This window comes from Brachyistius frenatus, unplaced genomic scaffold (genome assembly GCF_029030835.1).
Source record: "Brachyistius frenatus isolate BFR_SWC_R1_liver_20210118 unplaced genomic scaffold, ASM2903083v1 Contig_53, whole genome shotgun sequence".
NCBI classification, from domain to species: Eukaryota; Metazoa; Chordata; class Actinopteri; family Embiotocidae; genus Brachyistius; species Brachyistius frenatus.
In genome coordinates, this window is record NW_027210652.1 from 2,512,599 (window position 1) to 2,537,500 (window position 24,902).

The 24,902-nt window shown below is 43.3% G+C and overlaps 1 protein-coding gene and 1 long non-coding RNA gene across 6 annotated transcripts in view; one reads left to right on the forward strand and one right to left on the reverse strand.

Moving 5' to 3' along the window:
* The first annotated feature begins 4,374 nt into the window (after window positions 1-4,374).
* Window positions 4,375-5,156, forward strand: LOC138624663 (uncharacterized). Its single transcript, XR_011311169.1, has 2 exons — window positions 4,375-4,687; window positions 4,752-5,156. It is a non-coding gene; the product is annotated as an uncharacterized lncRNA (long non-coding RNA).
* Window positions 5,157-5,242: 86 nt separating this feature from the next.
* Window positions 5,243-24,902, reverse strand: part of ldb1b (LIM-domain binding 1b) — a 28,033-nt gene continuing 8,373 nt past the window's right edge. For 2 of the 5 annotated variants that reach the window (XM_069705013.1, XM_069705012.1), the window contains 10 exons: window positions 10,998-11,100; window positions 9,562-9,606; window positions 9,220-9,295; window positions 8,835-8,937; window positions 8,579-8,751; window positions 8,249-8,371; window positions 8,017-8,100; window positions 6,838-6,961; window positions 6,592-6,740; window positions 5,243-5,942 (listed from right to left, as the gene is read on the reverse strand). In XM_069705013.1, coding sequence (XP_069561114.1) covers window positions 5,712-5,942; window positions 6,592-6,740; window positions 6,838-6,961; window positions 8,017-8,100; window positions 8,249-8,371; window positions 8,579-8,751; window positions 8,835-8,937; window positions 9,220-9,295; window positions 9,562-9,606; window positions 10,998-11,100 — 1,211 coding nt within the window. In that variant the 3' untranslated portion in view covers window positions 5,243-5,711. Of the gene's footprint in view, window positions 5,943-6,591; window positions 6,741-6,837; window positions 6,962-8,016; window positions 8,101-8,248; window positions 8,372-8,578; window positions 8,752-8,834; window positions 8,938-9,219; window positions 9,296-9,561; window positions 9,607-10,997; window positions 11,101-15,636; window positions 15,987-19,566; window positions 19,642-21,747; window positions 21,838-24,902 lie in introns of those variants that run through there. The other 3 variants (XM_069705015.1, XM_069705011.1, XM_069705014.1) reach the window with 3 other exon arrangements.

Below are 24,902 nucleotides of genomic sequence, written 5' to 3' on the forward strand. Positions count from 1 at the left end.
GGTTAGGTAGGTTAGTTAGGTATGTTATGTTAGTTAGGTAGTTTAGGTTAGTTAGGTAGGTTAGGTCAGTTCTGTAGGTTAGGTTAGTTAGGTAGGTTATGCTAGTTAGGTAGTTTAGGTTAGTTAGGTAGGTTAGGTTAGTTAGGTAGTTTAGGTTAGGTAGGTTAGGTTAGTTAGGTAGGTTAGGTAGGTTATGTTAGTTAGGTAGTTTAGGTTAGTTAGGTAGGTTAGGTCAGTTAGGTAGGTTAGGTTAGTTAGGTAGGTTATGCTAGTTAGGTCGTTTAGGTTAGTTAGGTAGGCTAGGTCAGTTAGGTAGGTTAGGTTAGTTAGGTTAGGTTAGGTAGGTATGTTAGGTAGGTAGTTTAGGTTAGTTAGGTAGTTTAGGTTAGGTTAGTGAGGTAGTTTAGGTTAGGTTAGTTATGTTAGGTTAGGTTAGTTAGGTAGTTTAGGTTAGGTTAGTTAGGTAGGTTAGTTAGTTAGGTTAGGTATGTTAGGGTAGGTTAGGTTCGGTTTAGGTTAGTTAGGTAGGTTAGGTTAGGTATGTTAGGTTAGTTAGGGTTAGTTAGGTTAATTAGGTAGGTTAGGTATGTTAGGGTAGGTTATTTAGGTAGGTTAGGTAAGTTAGGTAGGTTAGTTAGGTTAGGTAGGTTAGGTTAGATTAGGTTAGGTTAGGTTAGGTTAGGTAGTCACAGCGTCGACAGGTCGGATTCATTCACTACTGCCTTCATATAAAACGGTCTGATTGCATGATATTGGTATTTGAGAGGCTATTACTGTAATCTTCACCTTAATATACATTTTTACTAACACAATCGTAAACATCACACAGTACATACACTATAAAAATATTTTTAATTAACATATTTTCCTATAAATCATAAAAAGGTGCCTGTATGTTTGTAATACACTTTTTTATTTTTTTTTTATTTTATATTGAGACCAAAAAAGGAAACCACAATCAAAGCATTTTTGACTGCCCTGCAGGGTTGTGAACAAATAATCATTAAACATTCAACAGTTACCAATGCCATGCATTATCTGAGTTTGTCCTTGAGTGTTGCTATGCTGAAGGATTTTGCAGTTAATTACAAAGCAGAAAGAAAGTCACAGGAGATATATAAGAAGCCTAAGCATCCATGAATGTTTCATCATCAAAGGGAAGTGTTGACCCAGACTTGTAATAAATATTATATATAAAATTCACTTTCTTATGAAAGACTTAATTATTATGCAGACTTTACTTTAAAAAGTTATTTGCTTCCCTCTGAGATGTTTGTTTCAACTCTGCAATCAAAGTATCAGAAAGTGCATGTATGAAGAGCAGGTGCACATTTATACTGCTTCAGCATGCCGGTAGAGATACAAGCCCCGAATGATTCGACTGGTTGTGTCATCAGTGAAAAGTTTCAGCGTTGAAAGAGGATTTTTTTGTTTTGTTTTGTGGCTTCTGTTTGGAAGAGCTGTGGATGTTTGACAGGTTGTCTGTTGTTCACTTTGTACTCCCGTTGACACACTGGTGATTAAAGACTGACTGATTCAATCAAAGGAGAACTTTGGCTCAAAAGAAGTGAGAAACCATCTGTGACACTATATTAAAGGAGATGCTGCGTCTTTTTTTGCAACTGTTGCAATTATAAACCCACAAAATCAGCAGAAGTGTTTTTACAAAATGTGCCCAGAATTAAAGATGCTGCATACAGAGAAGTTGATAAAAGCCTGAAGGGTCTTTTGTTATCTGAAGCCGCTTGTTGCTGATTTGAAGCACTTGGTAACGGTGGCTGAAGATGTCTGAGATGTTTTACCTCCTCACATACTGTATGTATTTCATTTTCAGGAAATGAAGATGACAGAGCTTCATTTCCTCTCTGATTTTTTAATGTGTGTGTGTGTGTGTGGGGGGGGGGGCTAGGAGGGGGATTACAGTTTTAAACATCTTCTCCAGCAGCAATTTTATCTCATATTTATGTGACTGCTTTCTGAGCAGCCGCACTGAGCAAATTAGACGAGACAACCAGATGAGAAATGAATGAACTGCTTTTTAACTACGACAGATTTTGGATTAATTTTGTCTACATCTGTGATTTATAAAAAGTGCACGATGGCCTGGTGGAGCCGTTTCTTTGCACTAAGATCGTCCGTCACCCAATGACTTCCGCTCCACTTCAGAGCAACAGTTGATGCTTCCGTGTTTTGACCTCATCAGTTTCTCGGTAGATTAACTTTCACCATCAAGGGGGCAATATTTCTGGTAAAGACCACACGGAGCACCTCAATTTCCAGAATAAATGAGACAAGCTCTGCTTTTACGGTGTCATTAGAGCGAGAGGGAGATGAGGCAGGAGAGAGGAGGGAAATCAGAGTGTAATGAGAAAGTAGTGGAAGAGAGATATTACATGTTCACCATTCAGAGGACAGGTTGTGTTTGAACTGTTGTGTTGGTGCCTGCAGGCTGTGAACATGAACATGAAACAGAGAATAGTACGACAGGAGTGTGCAGAGATCAGCTTTGCTACGTCCTTAATGTAGTTTGATAGTTGAAACACATCAGCGGACAAAATGACCTTTGAAAGAGTTGAACTCAACTTGTGACATTCAAAGATGCAACGATGACTCTGATAATAAAAGAAGGGGGTGATCGATTAACTACATACGTCTTGTGCCATATTTCATCATACATGTTTGGATACTTCAAATGAATTAGAAATGATATAAGGAGCAGCTGCGTTAGTTGAAAAAAAACAAAAAACAATCTGCTATTAAGTAAGAATGTTATAGTTAAATTGTCATTTTTCTCTTCTCTGACAAAGTTGAATTTTGGGATTTGTAGGATCCAGTGTTTTGGGACCAATTTTATGTTTTAATCTGTGTGTGTAATACTAAACAATACATGCAGTTCAATCATGTGTGCAGTTACCCTTAAAGGTAAGAAGAACTATTTGTGCATGTACAGATGCTGTTAAAGGTGAAATTGTTCCCTTTAAGTGAAGCAGTGTCAAGGGTAACAACACTTCCTGTGTTTTACAGCAATCAGCAACAACATCACGATTCAGAAAGTCACCAGTCCGACATGATGCTGATATGTTGGACCCACAATCCACTCCGTCACATACAAACGTGTTTTGAGGAACATGACAAAGAGTTCGAGGTGATGATTTGGCCTCCAGATTCCCGAGATCTCCATCCGATGGAGCATCTGGCCCCGACGGGTCAGAGGTCATATCAGGCAGGTTGTTTCAAGGTTGTGGCTAATCAGTGCATTTTGCCTTCAAATATTATATATAATAAAATCTCCTCTTTCTATCATTAATGTCATGAAAATTACAACAGTGACCAAAACCTACCAATAGTAAAACATACACACAAAATCACCAAGTACACCAAATCATTTAAAGTGAAAATGTATCTTTTTATTGGTACCATACATTAATTATCAAGGGCAGAAACTAACCAAATCAAAAAAATATATATCAAACAATGATTTTTCTACAGGGTTTGGAGAAGGTACAAGTCACCATTCAAACGCAATCATAACTGCTGCTGGAATCAACTGTAACAAAATGGAAATGTACAAAAACAACAACAGAGCTTCAGCTGTTTTTCATTCCACTTTACAGACTCAGCGTTTTGCTACCAAATATGCAGACTGAACTTAATGTGAAGCTGGTTTAAGAAGATGTGTGTGAATGACTGATGGTTACAAAGAAAGATAATTTGAACAGAAAACAAATTTCACAAAGAAAAAGATGTGTTTTGTTTAGCCAGTGATGAAAGAATGAAAGTCACTGGGGAACTAAAGTTCAGCGAGCACATTCACTTGACATCAAGTCGAAATACACAAAATCTGTGATGAATGTTAAGTGAAAAAAAGTCACTTACTGTATAGATGAATTACACGTGTGAATTTCTGAAATTTCCAAAATAAATTAAAAAAGAAAATAAAGAGAAACTGTAAAATCATCTCGCCATGGTGCCATTGTACCCCCGGGAGTTTTGTAATTTAATTTACACAAGTTTTAAAAAAGAGGAAGGAGGAAAGAGAGCGGGTGGGGGAGGGGCGAGGGGATTGGGGGTCAGGGGTCATGAGTGTTTTTTCTCCTTTTTCCTATTTTTGTTTCTTTACATTAGATCGGGATGGCTTTAGGTAAATCTAAGTAAGAATACATTTTATTACAGTCAGACAGAACTTTGCTACTACCTTAAATATACAAGCACAAATACACAAAAATTCAAATCTCAAAAAAAATAAAAGAACAAAAAGACAAAATAAAAACATCCACACTAAATTATTTCTCTTTTATAAACATAAAAGATACAAACAATATATTTTAGAGGGGGGAGGGATAAAAGTCCTGTGTTGCTCCTTGGTCTGTAGCTTTTCAGTATTGGTAGAAAATAAAAAAGTAACAATTGAAATGAAGGCGTTTAATACAAATTAAAAAACATTCTAGGGAAATATATACTGTATAAAAACTCTTAAAATGTGTAGCTGTATGTGTATGTGTGTATGTGTGTGTGTGTGTGTGTGTGTGTGTGTGTGTGTGTGTGTGTGTGTGCGTTGTAAATGCTCTCTGGTTGAAAGACTGCATTCACTGTAGTCTACTCAGAGATGGCTCGGGCACTAGGGGACCAAAATCCTTCAATCATTATGGTTATTTGTGTGTGTGTGTGTGTGTGTGTGTGTGTGTGTGTGTGTGTGTGTGTGTGTGTGTGTGTGTGTGATGTGTGTATGTATGTGTGTGTGTGTGTGAGAGATGTGTGTGTGTGATGTGTGTGTGTGTGTGTGTGTGTGTGTGTGTGTGTGTGTGTGTGTGTGTGTATGTATGTGTGTGTGTGTGTGTGTGTGTGTGTGTGTGTGTGTGTGTGTGTGTGTGTGTGTGTGTGTGTGTGTGTGTGTGTGTGTGTGTGTGTGTGTGTGTGTGTGTGTGTGTGTGTGTGTGTGTGTGTGTGTGTTTCCCCAGTGCCACATTTCAGCTCTTCTACTAGTGAGTTAATTTCAATGGTTTTTTTTACGGACTGATTCTAAATTCTGGTCTGTCCGCTTCAGCAAAGCCACAGTTGAGCTCACACTTCCTCTCTTCTCTCCTCACACACACACACACACACACACACACACACACACACACACACACACACACACACACACACACACACACACACACACACACACACATATACTCTAATAACAGACATTTTGGGCGACTAGTGCGTCAGCCGAGCGGACCAGAATGGAGAGTTGTGTTTGGAGGACGGGTGGACGAGTCGTCCCTAAGCAGCTCGCCACCGTGATGAAGCCCCGCCGCCACCCCCCCTTCCCCGCCCCCTCCACCCCACCCATTCCTACATGTATGGATCGCTTGGTGTGCAGTTCTCCCCTGGGTTAAACCCCCGCTCCTGCTTGGTGACATCAACGCCGTCGCCGTCCAAACTGAAAACTTGCTAGAGCAGAAGGGACATTTTTGCGTATCGGGGGTGGGGGGGGACGCAGAGGTGAGAGGTCACAGCACTAATGAACGGTCGTAAGACTTCCCGTCCCAGGAGATGGACTGAGCTCCCTTCAGGCTACCTGTGTGTGAGTCTGAGCGCTACAGTGGTGTTTGGTTTGGAGAGCAGATGATGGGCGGTTACTATTGCAGTCGTGGCTGATGGGATCGGGTGGAGGCTGAAGGGTGACGGAGGAGGGTTTTGTGTTGAGGTTTGCGGGGCTCTGGGCTCTACTGTGATGCCTGTGAGGTGGGGTTGTCGCTCTTGCTCTCCTGGCTGGAGGGGGCCTTGTTGTTCCAGGGCGAGTTGGAGCCCAGCGCCGGAGAGTTGTTGAAGCTGTCCTCGTCGTCGATGCCGTTGGCCGCGTCGAACTGCGTGTTCTCCAGCCGCGTGATCAGACGCTCGTCCTCGTCGCCGAACTCCCCTCCCATCAGCGTGGGCTCTCCCACCACCATCACATCCTGCAGAGTCACGGGACAGCAGCCACCATCACACCACCGCCTTAGCTCTGATGTCATATGATGCATTTCCTGCCCCTGTATTTTTCTCATCCCATTTGTCCCACCATGATTACAGTCATGTAATCTCCAATAAAGGACAAGAGTGTAGGAATATCAAGTTATATTGGCAATATTGGGGCGTCGTTGAGCCCCGTCATGTTTCTACAGAAGCCCAGAACAGACAAACTGACTACTGGCTCTTTATCAGCCACCGTAGTTTCTCTTCCACCCTCTGAAGGGGAACGTGAGGTGTTCAGTTGGTTGCAATCTGAAAACTCACCACAAGATGTCACTAAATCCATCACACTTCCTCTCGTGTACACAAGTGAAGATTAACTTATAATTTATGATGTAAATCAGTCATTCAATTAATTTGTAAAGATTGGTTTTCACTTTAAACAACATGTCCTGGGTAGAAAACTTCATGTACACAGCAAAGCTCAATTTCAATACAGCATCAGGTGTAATTATGTGTTTACCGTGTCCCGCTTCGGTTGCTATTGTGACGTAAACTTCCCGTAATAAATTGATGCAGCAGCTTATTGATAAGCGCAGCAGTAACCGCAGGTGTAGAGGCGGAGTACCGACACTAGATGGCACCGATACTCACTGGAACTTGGCTGGTCAGAGGGAAGCCACTGCCGGGGCTCTTCTTCTTGTTGTTGTTGTTGTTATTCGTTCCTCCTCCTCCGCTGATGGTGCTGCCGCCGGACATCTTACGCTTCCGCCGCTTGTTCGGGGCCTGTCTCGATGGCTCGGCTACACAGACGGGATGAACACAGCGAGTTACACATCCATCTACGGTGTGTTTGTGCTGTGATGTGCGTGTCTATATTTGAGCTTGTTGTTCACCCACCGGGTGGCGCCACCATCCTCTGCCATTTCTGAAAGAGGCAGGTCTTGAGGCAGTCTCTGGGGCTGAGGCTGTATGTCTTGTGTCTGGACATCAGCTCCTGCATGGGCTCCAGAATCACACAGAGCTGGAGGAGGGAACGGAGAGACGACAGGTTGCAGATTACATGCTATTGAAGATCATTAGAGATGCTCCAGATGATTAGTCACCGGCATTATCAGCTGGTATTCTGCACAATTAGCATCACTGGTTGAATTGAAATTGGCATATTAGATAAGGTGATCATAACACCATAAAGCAGACGCAGTTCAGTGTTTACACAGAGGACTCAGTCATCTGGAGAAGTTGATGTTCCAGTGAATCTCTCCGCGGACTGAAGATGGTGCAGCTGACTGCGTTTGAAGCGGCTCCAGATGCAGACGGTATTTCTGGCCTGCTAGTATCTCCCTGGGTCGGTGTTACCGCCTACCAGAACATGTACAACTGTTTTCCTGCTGGGTGAGTTGGTGATGTCACCAGTAACTGAGAACTAGCAGGTCGTTTTCAAAGTGTCAGAGACGGATGCAAAAATATTGATTGGTGATCATTCAGACAGGAAGGAAGAGGAAAGAAACAGAACGGAGAACCTCGACAGGAAATGGAGAATGAGTGTTGAATGAAGTGGTGATTAACAAGAGGTAAATGCAAGATGAGATATAATAAATCACTTTTGATGTTTTAAGTGAGACCAATTTTTAAAAACAACAACACTTTTACAATGCTGGAGCTTCCTGTAAACAAGACCACCAGACCAGCAGCTCAAATCCAGCCGGTACGACCTTCTGTATGCTGTATATCTGTATGGAGACGCAGTCATCATCACGTTGATCCACACTGTCACTGGTGGTCAAACATAATCTATCATATCTGTAAAGTCTCATAAAAGTCCATAATTTACATGCACTTTCACCACAATCCATTTGGAAAGCAGACCAGCTTGGACAGCTTTGAGTGTCACAGTGAGCTCGGTCATTTTATTATTCTCAAACGTCATCATCAGAAAGAAGAAACTGTTCCAACCTAAATCGCAAATAACTCTGAGCTTTAAGTTTTGGAGTCTTTTTCCTTTCTGAATTATGACAGAAAAAGATTTCATACCTGCATCCTTCTGGAGGTAAAGTGCTGCACGTGTGCTTCACTTACTCGGAGGTAGTTGAGGGTGGAGTTTGACAGGCCACATCTTGTTATGTTTTTGGACAGCTGGTCCAGCATCTGTGGGTCTTGGGCCTGGAAAATCAGTGGAAGACAGGTTAAACACACACACACACACACACACACACACACACACACACACACACACACACACACACACACACACACACACACACACACACACACACACACACACACACACACAGTGTGGGTTCCCACTCACGTGCATGGCCAGTATACTGCGGGGGATGAGTTCACGGTGTTGTCTGATGCTGAAGTGCCACGTCTTTATCCTCATCATGTCGTCAAACATGAACTCCAGGTATAAGCGTCCTTCTACACACACCTGCAGAGGTTCAGAGGTCGGAGGTCAGTACACAGCATTCGATCTGTCACAAACAGACAGCTGCAGATTACACAGCAGGGTTCCTGCCTTCCCACCACCTCCACAACCTACCACAGGAAACTTTTAAAAACACTTCTTGCACACAGTTCGTTTCTTTCTTTTTTACTTTGTTGTGTTTGTGCATCTTCTGCACATTCACTAACACACCTGTGTGAACATTGGCTTTCCATTCTGGGTGACCATGGTGCACTGGTCACAGTCGAGGGAGACAAAGTTATTGTGAAAGGACTCCTTGGGATGTTTCAGCACATAGTAGAGCTCAGTGGCTCCGCCCTCGAATATACTCCGGAAGTACCTCGGGATTAACGTCCGGCCAATCGCTGGAGAGAAAAACACCAGCGGCATTAGAACAGGAAGACATCAGCAGGTTCCAGAGACCGGTCGGCTTGTTCCGGTTTCTTACTGTAACGTTTGGGTCCGTCCTCCAGACAGAAAGTGATGGTCAGCATGGCATCGTCCTCAAAGAACTCCGTGGTGAATGCATCCCACCACAGGTTGTCACACTCCTACAGGGTGCAGAGGGGAGACCATCAGTTCCCCACTCTACTTCTGGGTTGTGTTTACGTGTGTGTGTGTGCGTGCATGTGTGTGTGTGTATGTGTGTGCGTATGTATGCGTGTGCACGTGTGTGTGTGCGTGTGTGTGCGTGTGTGTGTGTGTGTGTGTGTGCGTGTGTATGCGTGCGTGTGTGTATGTGTGTGTGTGTGTGTGTGTGTGTGTGTGTGTGTGTGTGTGTGTGTGTGTGTGCGTGTGTGTGCGTGTGTGTGTGTGCGTGTGTACGTAAGAACCTCCGTCCAGTTCTGTAGCCGTTTGTTGAGCTCAAATATTCTGTAGTCTGTCTGGTTGCCGTACGGCGTGTGCCTCCTGTACGACCGCAGGAAAACAGAAGCAGCAGAGAACAAAAAAGAGGGTAGACGTCAAGAACAGCTGGCTTCTGGTCATATCAAGGACATACAGTTTAAAAAAAAGAAAAAAAAAAGGTTTTAGAGCTGTTTAGTCTTTTTAACAGACTAAATGCAAAATCTGTATTTAATAGCGATAAGAACACAACTGCTCTCGGCCTTATCTACACTTGTGTTATTACCGTTTTCACACCAGGCTGGCGATAACGTGGAATAAAGCAGCCTTACCCTATTCCTGGCTCCAGGTATGTGGGAGGGTACATCGGAGTGGGACTGCAGAAACAAGAGACAGAGATTATTACATCGGGCTGTAGTGCTAATATGCCCTCCTGCAGCTCGTCTGTCTCTACAACCCCGGGACACGAGCCAAACACGCAACAAATTGGATGAAACAAGGAGACGGTAAATAACAACACTCAGATACACAGACGCAACTGCTGCTGATTCACTTATTGCTGAAAGACAATGGTTGAAACTGCAGCGTGACCTCTGACCTCTGCGAGCCACACAAGTCAAATCCAGTTTAGCATTACGCATTAGCCTCATACAGAAGTTTCCCTTCAGTCTCTGTAGCTCAACACGTACTTCCCTGAATAACAGGTGGTGTTAATGAGAGCACAAGAAATTACACACGCAATTAGATCAAACTTCCACCAAAATATAAGAGTGACAGGTGCCTCTTTATATTAATAACATTAATTAAACCTTCAGGAAAGTTCAAAGATAAAATTTCCAAAAAAGTACTTTACGAGTATGAGTGCCAATATTGTATTCAGTGTGCTACTTTTACAAAACCACATATTTTAAGGACCTTAATCTGAGAAGTAACATTATACAGTTATAGTCAAGTTATTCTGTCAAGAACAACAAAACAGTACAAGATTTTATCTGAAACTTTCCAGCTGTTCTAGAAAAATGTATTTCGGTCCAAACTATCCACTCTAAACAGTTTCTTTGTCAATTTGAGAAGGGAAACAGGCGGCGTAGCTTCTACAACTCAGACCCAATGTGGACCTGTGAATTGAGCCCTTCAGACTTCAGGTGTTCGTACTGTCACATGTTCACTGGGTGTAGAAGCTGCCGCGAGACCGGACGAAAGGCTACAAGAATAAAACCTCCAAATCGTATGTTTACTTGTGGTTGAATATTACATTTGGCCTGCAGGAATGTAATAATAAACTAGTTGTAATACACATATAATAAGTTCTTTTTCATTCTTCAGTTGGAAAATGCCATCAAATCAAAAGGATTGTGGGTAATTAAATCAGTAAAGTCCAGTGAATTCTACAACCAAAGCAGATTCTCTCCGTCAGCGCTCACCGAGTTCCCGGAAACGAAGCTGCAAAGTCTGCGAGGCTGCAAGAGTGTCGTCAGGACACCTTCACGTACATCTAAACTTCTTAAGTATTTGTTCGGGACGTTTGTGAACCTCCTGGAAAATACCAGCCACGTGCTGTGTCACTAAAATGTCCACTATAGTTCTGCTAACTGACTGTAGGTCGGCTGGTCCAACCAGCTGCATCATCACAGGAAGTCCAACACCAACATTTGATATTTGAACAAGCTGTCCAGGACTCGTACGCAACAACACCAACACCTGTACAAGATGTTTCAAAACCTTCAGCTGTGAATAGTTCATCCCTCCAAAATCCACCAAAACTCACCCCACGTCTCTGTCCAGCATGGTGCCGGGGTGGAAGGGGGGGAAAGCGCTGCCGTTGGGGGGCTCCTTGGGGGAGTACAGCTTGAAGGACTTGGAGGAACAGCCTGGAAGAGAGGAGAGGACAAATATGGTGAAGAACATGATTATAATGAGGGTTTTTATTTAACAGGTTCAAAATATATTTCAAAGTTTAGATGTCAGGTGGCTTAAAAATAATAGCAGAGGAAAATACTGACTGGTGTGATCGCTAAAACAAACAGAACAAGAGCTCAGCTCTGCTACTGGTTGGCCAGTTTTATCGGCCTATCACACATATATCGGTTATGTGTATGTTGTCTGATATAAAAAAAAAAATTTACAGAACATATTGCAGAAAAAGATGTTTGTGTTCGTTTAGAAATTGTTCTATTGGATGTATTATTTATAATTAATTATAATCGTTAAATTCCCCAAGAAGTTCAGTTTCATTGCACTGATGTCATTTTGGAAATAAAGTTTATTATTAAACTGTAAAATATCTCGCCTCCTTTACATAGTGCTTAATAAGCACATTTCAGTCTATATATTTCTATCATGAGCATTTTAACTTCTTAATATTGGTATGAACATGAATGATGAGCCACATTTAGAAGCAACTGCAGTATTAATTCATTGACACTGAACACATTTTGAATACCGTCCCAGCGGGGGACATAAATAAAGATTTTTTTTTTTTTTAAAGGTCATTCACAGGTTTCCCCTAAAACAACAACCTTCTTCCATAAAGACATAAAACAACATGTGGAGGACACACAAACTGCTGCCCTCCATCTGCTCTACGTAACACAACTATCAGATATTAAACACCAACAAACCAGTACGGACTACACACAAACACACAAAGCAAATTAATGACACACACACACACACACAGCTCCAATCCCCGTCCTACTCTAATTGCCCATCTCTCCTATAAAGGCCATCCAGGCGTGGCGTCCTCGAGGTCATGACCCCGGCCGTCACCATGGTGAAGCCCCGCCTCCTTAATGTCTCTGTCTTGTCTGTGCATATTAAACATGGCACCGTGTATGCGTCAAAGATAGCTACACATCGATAGCCACAGACAGGCTCGTATCCAAGAGATGCTTTTTAGATAGTTGGGAACACTGCAGTGATTTATAGTAAACACTCGAGTGTAATGATGCCGTGACATCACAAACCAGCCGTGACATCACAAACCAGCAGCGACCACCTGACAGTGTTTGGAGACGGACACAGCCTGCGGACAACAAACCTTCTGACTCACTAAGAGATGAACGTCAGCTGGTTCCTAAAATAAATCATGTTTATATCCATTTACAACAGCAGCTTATCAGAGAGGAGAGCAATTACATCCCACGAGGTCACATGGCCGACCTTACAGATATAGATATGAATAAATACTAAATAAACACCAACGTTTCCCATGAAGAGGAGCACAGATCTGTAAAACCAGACTTCCATCTTGTCCCAGAAACAACAACCTCTGTGAACAGGCCTGCAGCACGGTGCTACGGGGCAGGATGCAGCACAAGATTGATAAATAAATAAATAAATAATCAATGCTTATGTGTCCATTAGTTGTTGAGAGCTCCATTAGCTCGTCTCCTCTCCTGTTAGCGGTTAATGACGGACGGTCACAATCACATCAGCTGGACTCCACTTCCTCCACCGGGAATCATGCTCGCCTCTCTGACCAGCAGATACACTATGTTATATACACACTATATACACACACTACATATATACATTATATACTACACTATATACATACACTACATATATACACACACTACATATGTACATTATACACTACACTATATACACACACTACATCTATACATTATATACTACACTATATACACACACTACATATATACATTATATACTACACTATATACACACACTACATATATACATTATATACTACACTATATACACACACTACATATATACATTATATACTACACTATATACACACACTACATATATACATTATATACTACACTATATATACAGACTACATATATACATTATACACTACATACACACACACACACTACATATATACATTATACACTACATATATACATACACTACATATACACACACACTACATACATACATACATTATACACTACACTGTATACACGCTACATCTATACATTATACACTACACTATATATACACACTACATATATACATACACTACATCTATACATTATACACTACACTATATACACACACTACATATATACATTATACACTACACTATATACACACACTACATATATACATTATACACTACACTATATATACAGACTACATATATACATTATACACTACACTATATACACACACACACTACATATATATATTATACACTACACTATATACACACACTACATATATACATTATACACTACACTATATATACAGACTACATATATACATTATACACTACATACACACACACACACACACTACATATATACACACACTACATATATACATTATACACTACACTATATATACACACTACATATATACATTATACACTACACTATATACACACACACACACACACACACACATTAAACATACAAACTATAAACATAGTTATATACACACTACATATATACACACTATAAACACACACTACATATACACACTACACATTAAACATAAACACTATATTATATACACAATACATACACACACACACTATATATATACACACATTAAACATACACACTATATATTTGGGTAAATGGACAGCTAATCTTCAAAGTGACGTGTTTTAAAAAATAATTGCCTTTATTGGATCTTAAGATTCATAAGATTAATAAGATTCATAAGATAAATAAGATTCATAAGATTAATAAGATTCATAAGATTAATAAGATTCATAAGATTAATAAGATTCATAAGATTAATAAGATTCATAAGAGTCATAAGAGTCATAAGATAAATAAGATTCATAAGAGTCATAAGATAAATAAGATTCTCGCTGACTGTAAAATAAATATAATAAATGAGAGCAACCTGTCGTGGTTCTGGAACTCAACCATCAACACCGGTTAGAAACCTTCCACACATCTCCACCTGTCTGAGGTTTGATCTCCACCTGTCTGAGGTTTGATCTCCACCTGTCTGAGGTTGATCTCCACCTGTCTGAGGGTTGATCTCCACCTGTCTGAGGTTGATCTCCACCTGTCTGAGGTTGATCTCCACCTGTCTGAGGTTTGATCTCCACCTGTCGGAGGTTTGATCTCCACCTGTCGTAGGTTGATCTCCACCTGTCTGAGGTTTGATCTCCACCTGTCGTAGGTTGATCTCCACCTGTCGGAGGTTTGATCTCCACCTGTCGGAGGTTGATCTCCACCTGTCTGAGGTTTGATCTCCACCTGTCGTAGGTTGATCTCCACCTGTCTGAGGTTTGATCTCCACCTGTCGTAGGTTGATCTCCACCTGTCGGAGGTTGATCTCCACCTGTCTGAGGTTTGATCTCCACCTGTCGGAGGTTGATCTCCACCTGTCGGAGGTTTGATCTCCACCTGTCGGAGGTTTGATCTCCACCTGTCTGAGGTTGATCTCCACCTGTCTGAGGTTTGATCTCCACCTGTCGGAGGTTTGATCTCCACCTGTCTGAGGTTTGATCTCCACCTGTCTGAGGTTGATCTCCACCTGTCGGAGGTTTGATCTCCACCTGTCTGAGGTTGATCTCCACCTGTCGGAGGTTTGATCTCCACCTGTCGGAGGTTTGATCTCCACCTGTCGGAGGTTTGATCTCCACCTGTCGGAGGTTTGATCTCCACCTGTCTGAGGTTGATCTCCACCTGTCTGAGGTTTGATCTCCACCTGTCTGAGGTTTGATCTCCACCTGTCTGAGGTTTGATCTCCACCTGTCTGAGGTTTGATCTCCACCTGTCGGAGGTTGATCTCCACCTGTCTGAGGTTTGATCTCCACCTGTCTGAGGTTTGATCTCCACCTGTCGGAGGTTGATCTCCACCTGTCTGAGGTTTGATCTCCACCTGTCTGAGGTTTGATCTCCACCTGTCGGAGGTTGATCTCCACCTGTCGGAGGTTTGATCTCCACCTGTCTGAGGTTTGATCTCCACCTGTCTGAGGTTGATCTCCACCTGTCGGAGGTTGATCTCCACCTGTCGGAGGTTGATCTCCACCTGTCGGAGGTTGACAGGTGGAGGTCTCCACCTGTCTCTAACATCTAACGCCGACTTGTCTTACAAAGGCAATTAGAAAGAATGCTAACACCTAGCCGCTAGCCGGGCTGAAACAGGATGATTTCTGGGACGAGACGGATTCAAAAAACAACCCAGACCGTTTTAAAGCAGCAGATCAGTCCGACGAGCACCGACCAGACCGGGAAATGACCCCGGACGTCTTCGGCCACCGAGCCTGAGGACAACACCGCCTGCGGGCCTGCAGGACGAGCTAAGGCTAGTTAGCAGGAGATGCTAACGTCTTTAGCGTTAAATCCCTTTTCAACGAGAAAACTCCGAAAATAAACGCTGAGTTTCAGCTGCTAAACACGATTTATTCACCACAGCAGATACACGTCACAGTCGGAGTGTCCGTTTGGGGGAAAGCGACACTTTACCTGCAAAGAAGTCCAATCAGAAAATGGATGTTTACAGCTCGGCGGTGGAGACGGTGTGGACGCTCCGTGCGTAAAGACGGAGGCCCGCTGGACGCACGACGCGCTCACGGATCAATAAAGAAATCCTCGGACCGCCGGACGGAAAAAGGCCTAAATTGCGGGAGTCGGTCGGTTATGTTTTGTCCCGCATGAGGCCTGGTCGCTGGCTGCAGCCTGCTGTGGGTTCACATACGGACCCCGATGAGCCCTTTGTTCACGGAGGACATGAACAATAGCTGTAGGCCCTCCTCCTCCTCTCCCTCTGCAATGCATTTACTCCTCTCTCCTCTGCCCAGCACCGCCAGCCGCCCTCTTCCCCCCTTCTCCTCTTCCTCCTCCCCCCACTAATGCACAACTGCACATAAAGGTTGTCTGGTAAGCATTTTTCCCTCCTCCTCCTCCTCCTCCTCCTCCGTCTCTTCCTCCTAACGGACACAGATGAGAATCGGCCTAATGCATCCAGAGTGGAAAACAAAGATCCACGCTGCCTGCAAAGTGGTTTTCACGGTTAATTAGTGCACATCAGCCTGCAAACAAGGAGCGGAGACCCTGACAGCCGGGACCACCGGACCACGGGACCACCGGACCACGACCACCGGACCACCGGGACCACCGGACCACCGGGACCACCCGGACCACGGGACCACCGGGACCACCGGACCACCGGACCACGGGACCACCGGGACCACCGGACCACGGGACCACCGGGCCACCGGACCACCGGTCATATGGAGCACACAGTGGACCGGGACCACCGGACCACCGGTCATATGTGCACAACGTGATGCGTTCACAGCTGATGCAGCAGACTGGTCACTCAAAAGTAGATTAAGATCTTATCAACTTCCCCATAAAGATCTCTCCAAGGTGAACCAGTAGGTCCATTAACATGGGGAATCTCTCCCTCTCTTTTTCTCTCGGTCCACACACACACACACACACACACACACACACACACACACACACACACACACACACACAGGAAGCACTAAGCCCAAAGGAGAATCCCACAGGGCTCTAAATCTGCTTAAATCGCTTCAAATTATAATCAGATATTCAGATCACAGCCAGCGAGATCTCACCCATATGGCCAAAGTTGGGATATAAAAAGAACAAGTAGTATCACGCCGGCAGTTTTTCATTTATTTGTGCAAGTGTATGTCATCATTAATTTGACATACAGCATAAGGTATGTGTTTGATACACAGCATCCATCCCCAAAGTAAAGAAAGGACTTTATAAAGCTTGAAAAATCCTTCCCTCTCTCATCCCGCTGAATACTGAAGGATGCTGCAGCCTCCAACACCAACATGCTTCTGATTTATACACCACCCATGTAGAGTGGGAGTGAAAACACAATGTTTCATAAATGATTAATTCACAAATTAAGCTGCTGTTGTGAGCTGCTCTGTGGAAACAGTTAACAGGCTTTCAGCGAGGACGCTGCACAGCTGAACACTGCTGAGGATACTGGATTATTATTTTAGCAATCAACATCACAGGTTTGGTTTTAAGTGACCCGAGGATGAACGATATACACACATGTAGCCTACTTATGTTTGGATTTTAAAAAAAAAAAAAAAAAAAAAAAAAAAAAAAAAAAAAAAAAAAAAAAAAAAAAAAAAAAAAAAAAAAAAAAAAAAAAAAAAAAAAAAAAAAAAAAAAAAAAAAAAAAAAAAAAAAAAAAAAAAAAAAAAAAAAAAAAAAAAAAAAAAAAAAAAAAAAAAAAAAAAAAAAAAAAAAAAAAAAAAAAAAAAAAAAAAAAAAAAAAAAAAAAAAAAAAAAAAAAAAAAAAAAAAAAAAAAAAAAAAAAAAAAAAAAAAAAAAAAAAAAAAAAAAAAAAAAAAAAAAAAAAAAAAAAAAAAAAAAAAAAAAAAAAAAATAGATGCACTCCTAAAAAACACGAGGAGAATCAAAACCCGAAAACAACTTTTTAATGTTTATAGATGTCGAGATGACAAATTAATTTTGCTCGGGAAAACTGTTGCATCATTTTCAAAAGTAGGTGCAGCTGAGGAAACTGGATGTTATATCAATATAATAATAATAATAATCTTTATTTATGTAGCGCTTTTCAAAAATAGGTTACAAAGCGCTTTACATACATTTAAAACACATTAAGTTAAGAGTTGATCAAATATGAGATGTGTCAGGCGTCCGAACAGAAAGAGGAACAACCGACCAGATGATCACAGGCTGCATTAATGCTCGTCAGGGTTCAGGAGGTCAGTTATGTATTTTGGAGCTGACCTCCTCCAAGCCTTAAAAGTAATCATTACATCTTTTTTAAATCTATTCTAAAACAAACGGGGAGCCGATGAAGTGAATTTAAAACCGGTGTCAGCTGCGCTCTCCTGTTGGACCTGGTTAGAAGTCCGGCTGCAGCGTTTTCAATCAGCGTGAGTTTACTGATGTTGTGAGGCAGGCGTGCGTCGCAGTAACAGAACTGGGATGTAGTGAGTGCATGAATTTTGAGATACATAATCACTTAAATATATGTGAAAATATTTAAAAAGGAACAAATAATTCAAACATTACTAAAATAAGACGTAAATCTCCAGAGTTTCGTTAACGCCATCAGTGGAACGACCAGCTAAATAATGGACCTTGCAGACTCCCAGTAACCATTTTCACTGTGTAATTATTGTTTCCAGCTATATCAACTCTACTTTTCTTCCGCCTGGTGACAGAAAATACCACTTTGCTCTGAAATATCTGCAGTCTTGGACCGTAACAACTCAGAACCTCCTTACATCTGCAAAATGAAGACAGCAGCTCAAACGTGGACCTCTCGGCACACTCGGATGTATGAAATCTGGAGTGTGGTGAAGTGCAGCGTCTCCCCGAGCCAGACATGTAGAGAGGATAAGCTGCTCTAAGGCCCATCTCTCACCCGACCAGCAACAAAGATGCTCGGGCTGAGTTTATGTATATTGGTTTGACCGTGGTAAGCCTGTGACATGAACACTTCACCGCTCACGAGGCTCCTGTCAGTCCCTTTGGCAGCATCTTTGTGCGTCTAGTACCAGGGGGAGGTGTCGTCAGCGGTAGCTTAGACTGTCTGTTGCGGGTGACTTATGTGGATTTGCCTATCTTACGTTCGCTGGCCCCTGTCACCATGGCAACACGAGCAGTCAATGCTGACACAACCGCAGAGAGGCGAAGAAACATCCATGGAAATGGACACACAAGGGTTAATCCTGTGTGTGTGTGTGTGTGTGTGTGTGTGTGTGTGTGTGTGTGTGTGTGTGTGTGTGTGTGTGTGTGTGTGTGTGTGTGTGTGTGTGTGTGTGTGTGTGTGTGTCTCCAAATCTCACCCATTGAAATGGTACATGATGGGGTTAATCCCCAGTGTGTGTGTGTGTGTGTGTGTGTGTGGCGGGGTGATGGAGAGAAGGTGGGGGTGGGAGGTGTGTCGGGATAAGGGTTGAAGGGCTTACACACACCGTCTCTTTTGCTCTCAGGCATAGGGCAGGCCTTATCTTCAACCAGCACCCCAACCAGTGAGGCAGGCGCCGTGCACACGCACACACACACACACACACACACACACACACACACACACACACACACACACACACACACACACACACACACAGCTGCCTAACCCTCACCTCTCCAGCCAGCCTCCTCATTCTCCACCTCCCAGTTACAGATCCACACCTACAGCCATAAATCCACGTATAATCAGTGATTAATAAACTTCCCACTAAGCTTCACTCAACCTGTTCAAAGTCACTTTAACGGCTGAACTCGTGCAGCATTTCTCTACAAGACTACAGATACATAAAGGAAAGCAGACGTTTTCGTTTTCCCGTTGTTTTGTTTTCTTTGACCTCAGACGATGAGAAAAGGCCCAAAAGGAAAAAGGTCAGCAAGAGAGAGACTTACCTCCTTCGGGTTCTAGCTGTTCTGACATCGCCATTTTGTCACCTACAAATGTACTTTCACAGCTCTACAGAGATCTGAGTAGAAGCCCGGCTCTGTGTTTTCATGCCTCTCCCTCTTTTCTGATATCTCCCATGTCCAGACTGTCAGGCTCAGAGGCAAGAGGAGGGGTACGAAGGATGCCTACAGTGTGTGTGTGTGTGTGTGTGTGTGTGTGTGTGTGTGTGTGTGTGTGTGTGTGTGTGTGTGTGTGTGTGTGTGTGTGTGTGTGTGTGTGTGTGTGTGTGTGTGTGTGTGTGTGTGTGTGTGTGTGCGTGAGTCACTGGGTGTTTGTGTGTTCTCGTGCACATGTGCAAATGTGTGCAGCGTGCCACTTCCACTTACTAGTCAACAGGAAACCGAACAGCTATGCATCTGCCAGGGTTGTGATAACGTCCGTCCCCGTCACCCTCCCTTCAACACGGTCTGTAACACTGATCTGAGGACAGCCTGGCGGCGGAGTGACAGCCCAGAAAAGCCCTGATAAACTGATCTGAGCTCCGAGCCGACGGAGAGCTAACTTTATATTTAGCACCCATCAGTTAAGTCTGTTTTTTTCCTCTTTTTTCCACAAACAGGAATGAAAACAAAGCCCTCCTCTCACAGATCACATTCACCGCATCTCTTCCCCAAGTGGAACAGAAGTCCTCCGGTTTCCTGACTTTTAGCCCTTTATAGCATTAAATACACACTTTAAACACAGATTGTCCCATTTGTCCACACGGGGGTCTTTTCGCTGCTGTCATTGGATCAGACGGAGGGACGGAGGACTCTCTGATCAAAAGATCTAAAAGATGGAGGAAGGAGCTGTAACAGCGGCCAGCTTCAGATCCAAAGGGACGGCGGGAAGACGGCAGCAGGACTACAGTTACCTCACAGTGACTCCAGTAGTACTGAACTATGATGCACCGTCCCACTCTGACAGTATATAAAGTAATTAAAACTGTCTGCAGCTCAGCTAGCTAGCGTATAAAAACACCTCTTAGGCTTGAATTAACGTCGGGGTCGGGCTGCATGATGCCCTGAGGTGATGCAACTTCTGCTGTCACATGATGTTGTTGCTGTTAATGTGTCGCTTAATGCTGCAGATCGATAATATATCTGCTCCATAATGACCCGTCAGCGGGGTGTGAGGGGAAATTTAATTTAAAGAAACAGGAACAAACAGCAAGACAGGAAGGAACGAATAAATTAAGTAATTAAACAAATAAACATTACGATAAATACTCAGACATAACTCTGAAGGAGAAGCTGGAAACTTTGGAACATAGTCAGAAAATAATAGTTTTTCAGGGTGAAAAAAAAAGTGTGTAGTTCAAACTATATTAATTAATTAATCATTAATTTTGTTATATGAATTTTTACTTTTCTATTTGAGGGACTTAACTTCAGCTTTGATGATCGCTGCTCTCAGTTTCTTTGACTTGTTTGTAATTTTGCATCTTGCTATTTACTGCATACCTTTACAAAAAAAACACGAGTTTCACATGTTTTCCACGTGATCACGTTTTCCACATGTTGCAACATGGAAAACTATGTGGAAAAGTTAGGTCACAAGAGATTACATGAGTTTTTGCACGTGAGATTCATGTGTTTTTTCTGTATGGATAAATCATAATTAGAAGTTGTGTTTAAAGAAAGTATTTAATTCACGAATCTCAATTTAACATTTTATTCTCTTTTGGAGTAAACAAAAACGGGCATTTCCATGTTTTTTTTGTCAATAAATATATCTCAATTGGTTTTGCGACTATATTACAATATCTACAGTAATCAATAATCAGAACATATAATATATAGAATAACACTCACAGGGGCTTTTGTCATGCACAACGAGTCTGTTTGTACTTTAAGTGAATTTTTAGAACCTTAATCGAAGGATATTTACATCTGATGGTTGATGTTGACTTTGCTTTATTGCTGCTTTTAAAGATATTTTTTCCAACACGTCAGACAGAAAATTGTCAACGATGTGGCTCAGAGCAAAAAAAAATAAAAAAGCACAACTTTACATAAAAGAGCAATAATGAAAGCTGCTATGCAAACGTGCATTAGAAGTAAAACTGTATGTAAATGCTGCCGTTGTTCTGCAGAGATCCATCAGTCAGGACTTCCCTTTATGTGCCTCATTAAAGTCTCACTGACCTCCAATCTGAGCTTGTTCTTTGACAGCAGCGCCCTCTTGTGGCCTCGGAGGGTCGGTGTGTTTGTTTTCATCCTGCCCTCCACAATTTTCTCGCTCACCGGGTGAATTCCCCGCGCAGGGTTTTCTCTGGCAGGCGAACAGATCCGCCGCAACACGGGAAGTTCAGTGGCGAGTGCGTCACGTGTTTTCACCAGCCAATGGGAGAAGAGATTAAAAGGCTGCGCTGGAAAATGATATGTCATCTATGATATATATATTTTAAGTGTTTTAAAACATCATGCATCTGTTGCAACTTAATGAGCAGGATGATTACCCATCACATGGCATTCTGCAGGTAGCGGGGTGTGTGTGTGTGTGTGTGTGTGTGTGTGTGTGTGTGTGTGTGTGTGTGTGTGTGTGTGTGTGTGTGTGTGTGTGTGTGTGTGTGTGTGTGTGTGTGTGTGTGTGTGTGTGTGTGTGTGTGTGTGTGTGTGTGTGTGTGTGTGTGTGTGTCAGCTGACAGCTGTGTGAGTGGAGATGACAGTGCCCTGATGCTGCGTTCTCTGTTCTCTGGGAGCCATTTTGTCTGTCTCTGATCTCAGAGTCAGGTCTGCCCCCCCCCACCACCACCACCACCACCGCTCCCCCCTCAGCCAATCACGTCACCGCTCAGCCTTGCAGAAAACATAGAAACACAGTCTGATCTCTCACTCTCTGTCTCACCCTCTCACTCCCTCCCGCTGCTCATCTCCCACTTGCCTCTCTTTTTCTTGGCTCTTCTGCTCTCTGCCCGCCCCCCCCCCCCCACCTCTTCATCGCCTCTCCTGTTTTCTCTTCCTCGCTATACCCTCCCTCCTCTTCCTCCCTTAATCCACATCTTTCCTCAGCCCCCCCCCCCCCCCAGGCTCTCTTGTTGTGCAACCCGTTTTTAAACAGCTCAGCCTTTGTGCGTTTTTGTCTGTTGCCGTTTCAGCCAGGCTGCAGTCTTTACTCATTTTCCTCCAATCAGGGACACCACGTGACTCTCTGCATGAGAGGGCACAGTCCCTTCCCCCTTCTCTCCTCCCTCTACCCCCCCCCCATCCAGCCAGCCAACATACGCTAGCAATCAGGGAAGTCAAAGAGAAATAGGGAGTGTGTGTGTGTGTGTGTGTGTGGGGGGGGGGGGGTGAAGGTATATAAACTGTGGAGTGAAATTATGTGCAGAGGGGGGAGGACATATGATGGAGGGGGGTGGGGGGGTGTCATGTAAGGTCTTATTGACCACAAAGCACCAAACATGTGTAACTTCATAAGACTGCATGTCCAATAACTTCATGTTGAGAAGTCTCACACACTGTTTATATCCTCCACATGTTGGGGCACACACACACACACACACACACACACACACACACACACACACACACACACACACACACACACACACACACACACACACACACACACACACACACACACACACACACACACACACACACACACACATACACACACACACACACACACACACACACACACACACACACACACACACACACACACACACACACACACACACACACACATAAATACACACACACACACACACACACACACACACACACACACACACACACACACACACACACACACACACACACACACACACACACACACACACACACACACACACACACACACACACACACACACACACACACACACACACTAACAAACTCTGAGCCCACACAAGAAGTGGGAGGAGCCTGCTGTGAGGAACAGGGCTCAGGAATGTAAACATGGAGAAGGAGGGCGACGAAGACACAATCTATAGTTTCAGACTTTATTTTGATGCATTTTCTATCTCAAACCTCTGGGATGGTTTTAAATGTCTGAAGACGAGTGTGAAGCGATTTCAGCAGCATCAGCGGAGGGTCAAACTTTGGGGTCATCGGAAGTTGACATGAATGAATGGAGGTGATTGTTCTGATGTGTTTACATTGGTTTCAGTTACTTCATGTTGTACATACATGTGTGTAACTGAAGCTTTATTAATCACACATTGTTTAAGGCCTCCCGACCTGCACGGGGAAATAGCTCTTTTAAGAGGATTAAACTTTACTTGCGTTGTCTTTTTTTTTTAAAGTTCTAGTTTGGCTGAATTTACTTTGACAGCTACGAAGCTAGAGGTGGATAATTTAAAGGTTTTCATGGCACTAAATAAGATGAGAAAAGCGACTATAACTTTGTGTTTTCTGGACACTGAAAAGGAATCGAGAGGAAAAACCAGAAAGAGAGGAAATGCACAAAGCAGAGAAGCAAGGGGAACACCAGAGAACAATATGTGAGTGCAGTCATACGTCCTTTTGGAAATTTCCATGACCACGTTGATTAAGTATGCAATCTGACCGCAAGATATCTGAGGCCCGGTTCTAAACAAACGCTGCGCAGGCTCGTTTAACGGCTGAGGTGGCAGCGTTTGCCTTCGTAGCACGGGGCGCTGCGCAGAGATGGAAAACACCAGAACACACGCTCTTCCGTTTAACACCGGCGCTCCAGACTAATCGTTATCTGGTGTGCGTCTGGAGAGTTTGTCCTCGCCGATACTGATATCTGTCCGCTCTGATCGCAGTGCCAACATCATCATCCGTCTCCGAACGAGCCGGCATCGTCTCTCCGTCAGATCCTCCTCAACTGTCCGCTTCTAAAATAATCTGTCAGCTAAAGAGTTTCTAAAACCGCAGAAACACGGGAGCCGTTAGAGGTCCATCTTTCTGGGGACCGAAGTGGAGACGAGACCCAAAGAAACACGATCCGGGATGAGTGGCCGGATAAATCTCTCTATCCACATCCCGACTGACCACTGTGGCCTGGAAGGAAGGGGGGAGGAGAGGAGGCCACGTCAGGGTGATACAGCACCCCAAACACACCCCAAACACACACACACACACACACACACACACACACACACACACACACACACACACACACACACACACACACACACACACACACACACACACACACACACACTTCCTCCTCTCCTGCTGCTGAATATTACACAACAGTACATTCATTGTACATCTATCATGATTAGAACACATTCTCAGCTGTAATATTTTAATTCATGTCCCATCAGAGGTTCTTCATAAATCGCTGTAACGCTAAATAATATATTGCCGCGGCTCGGCAG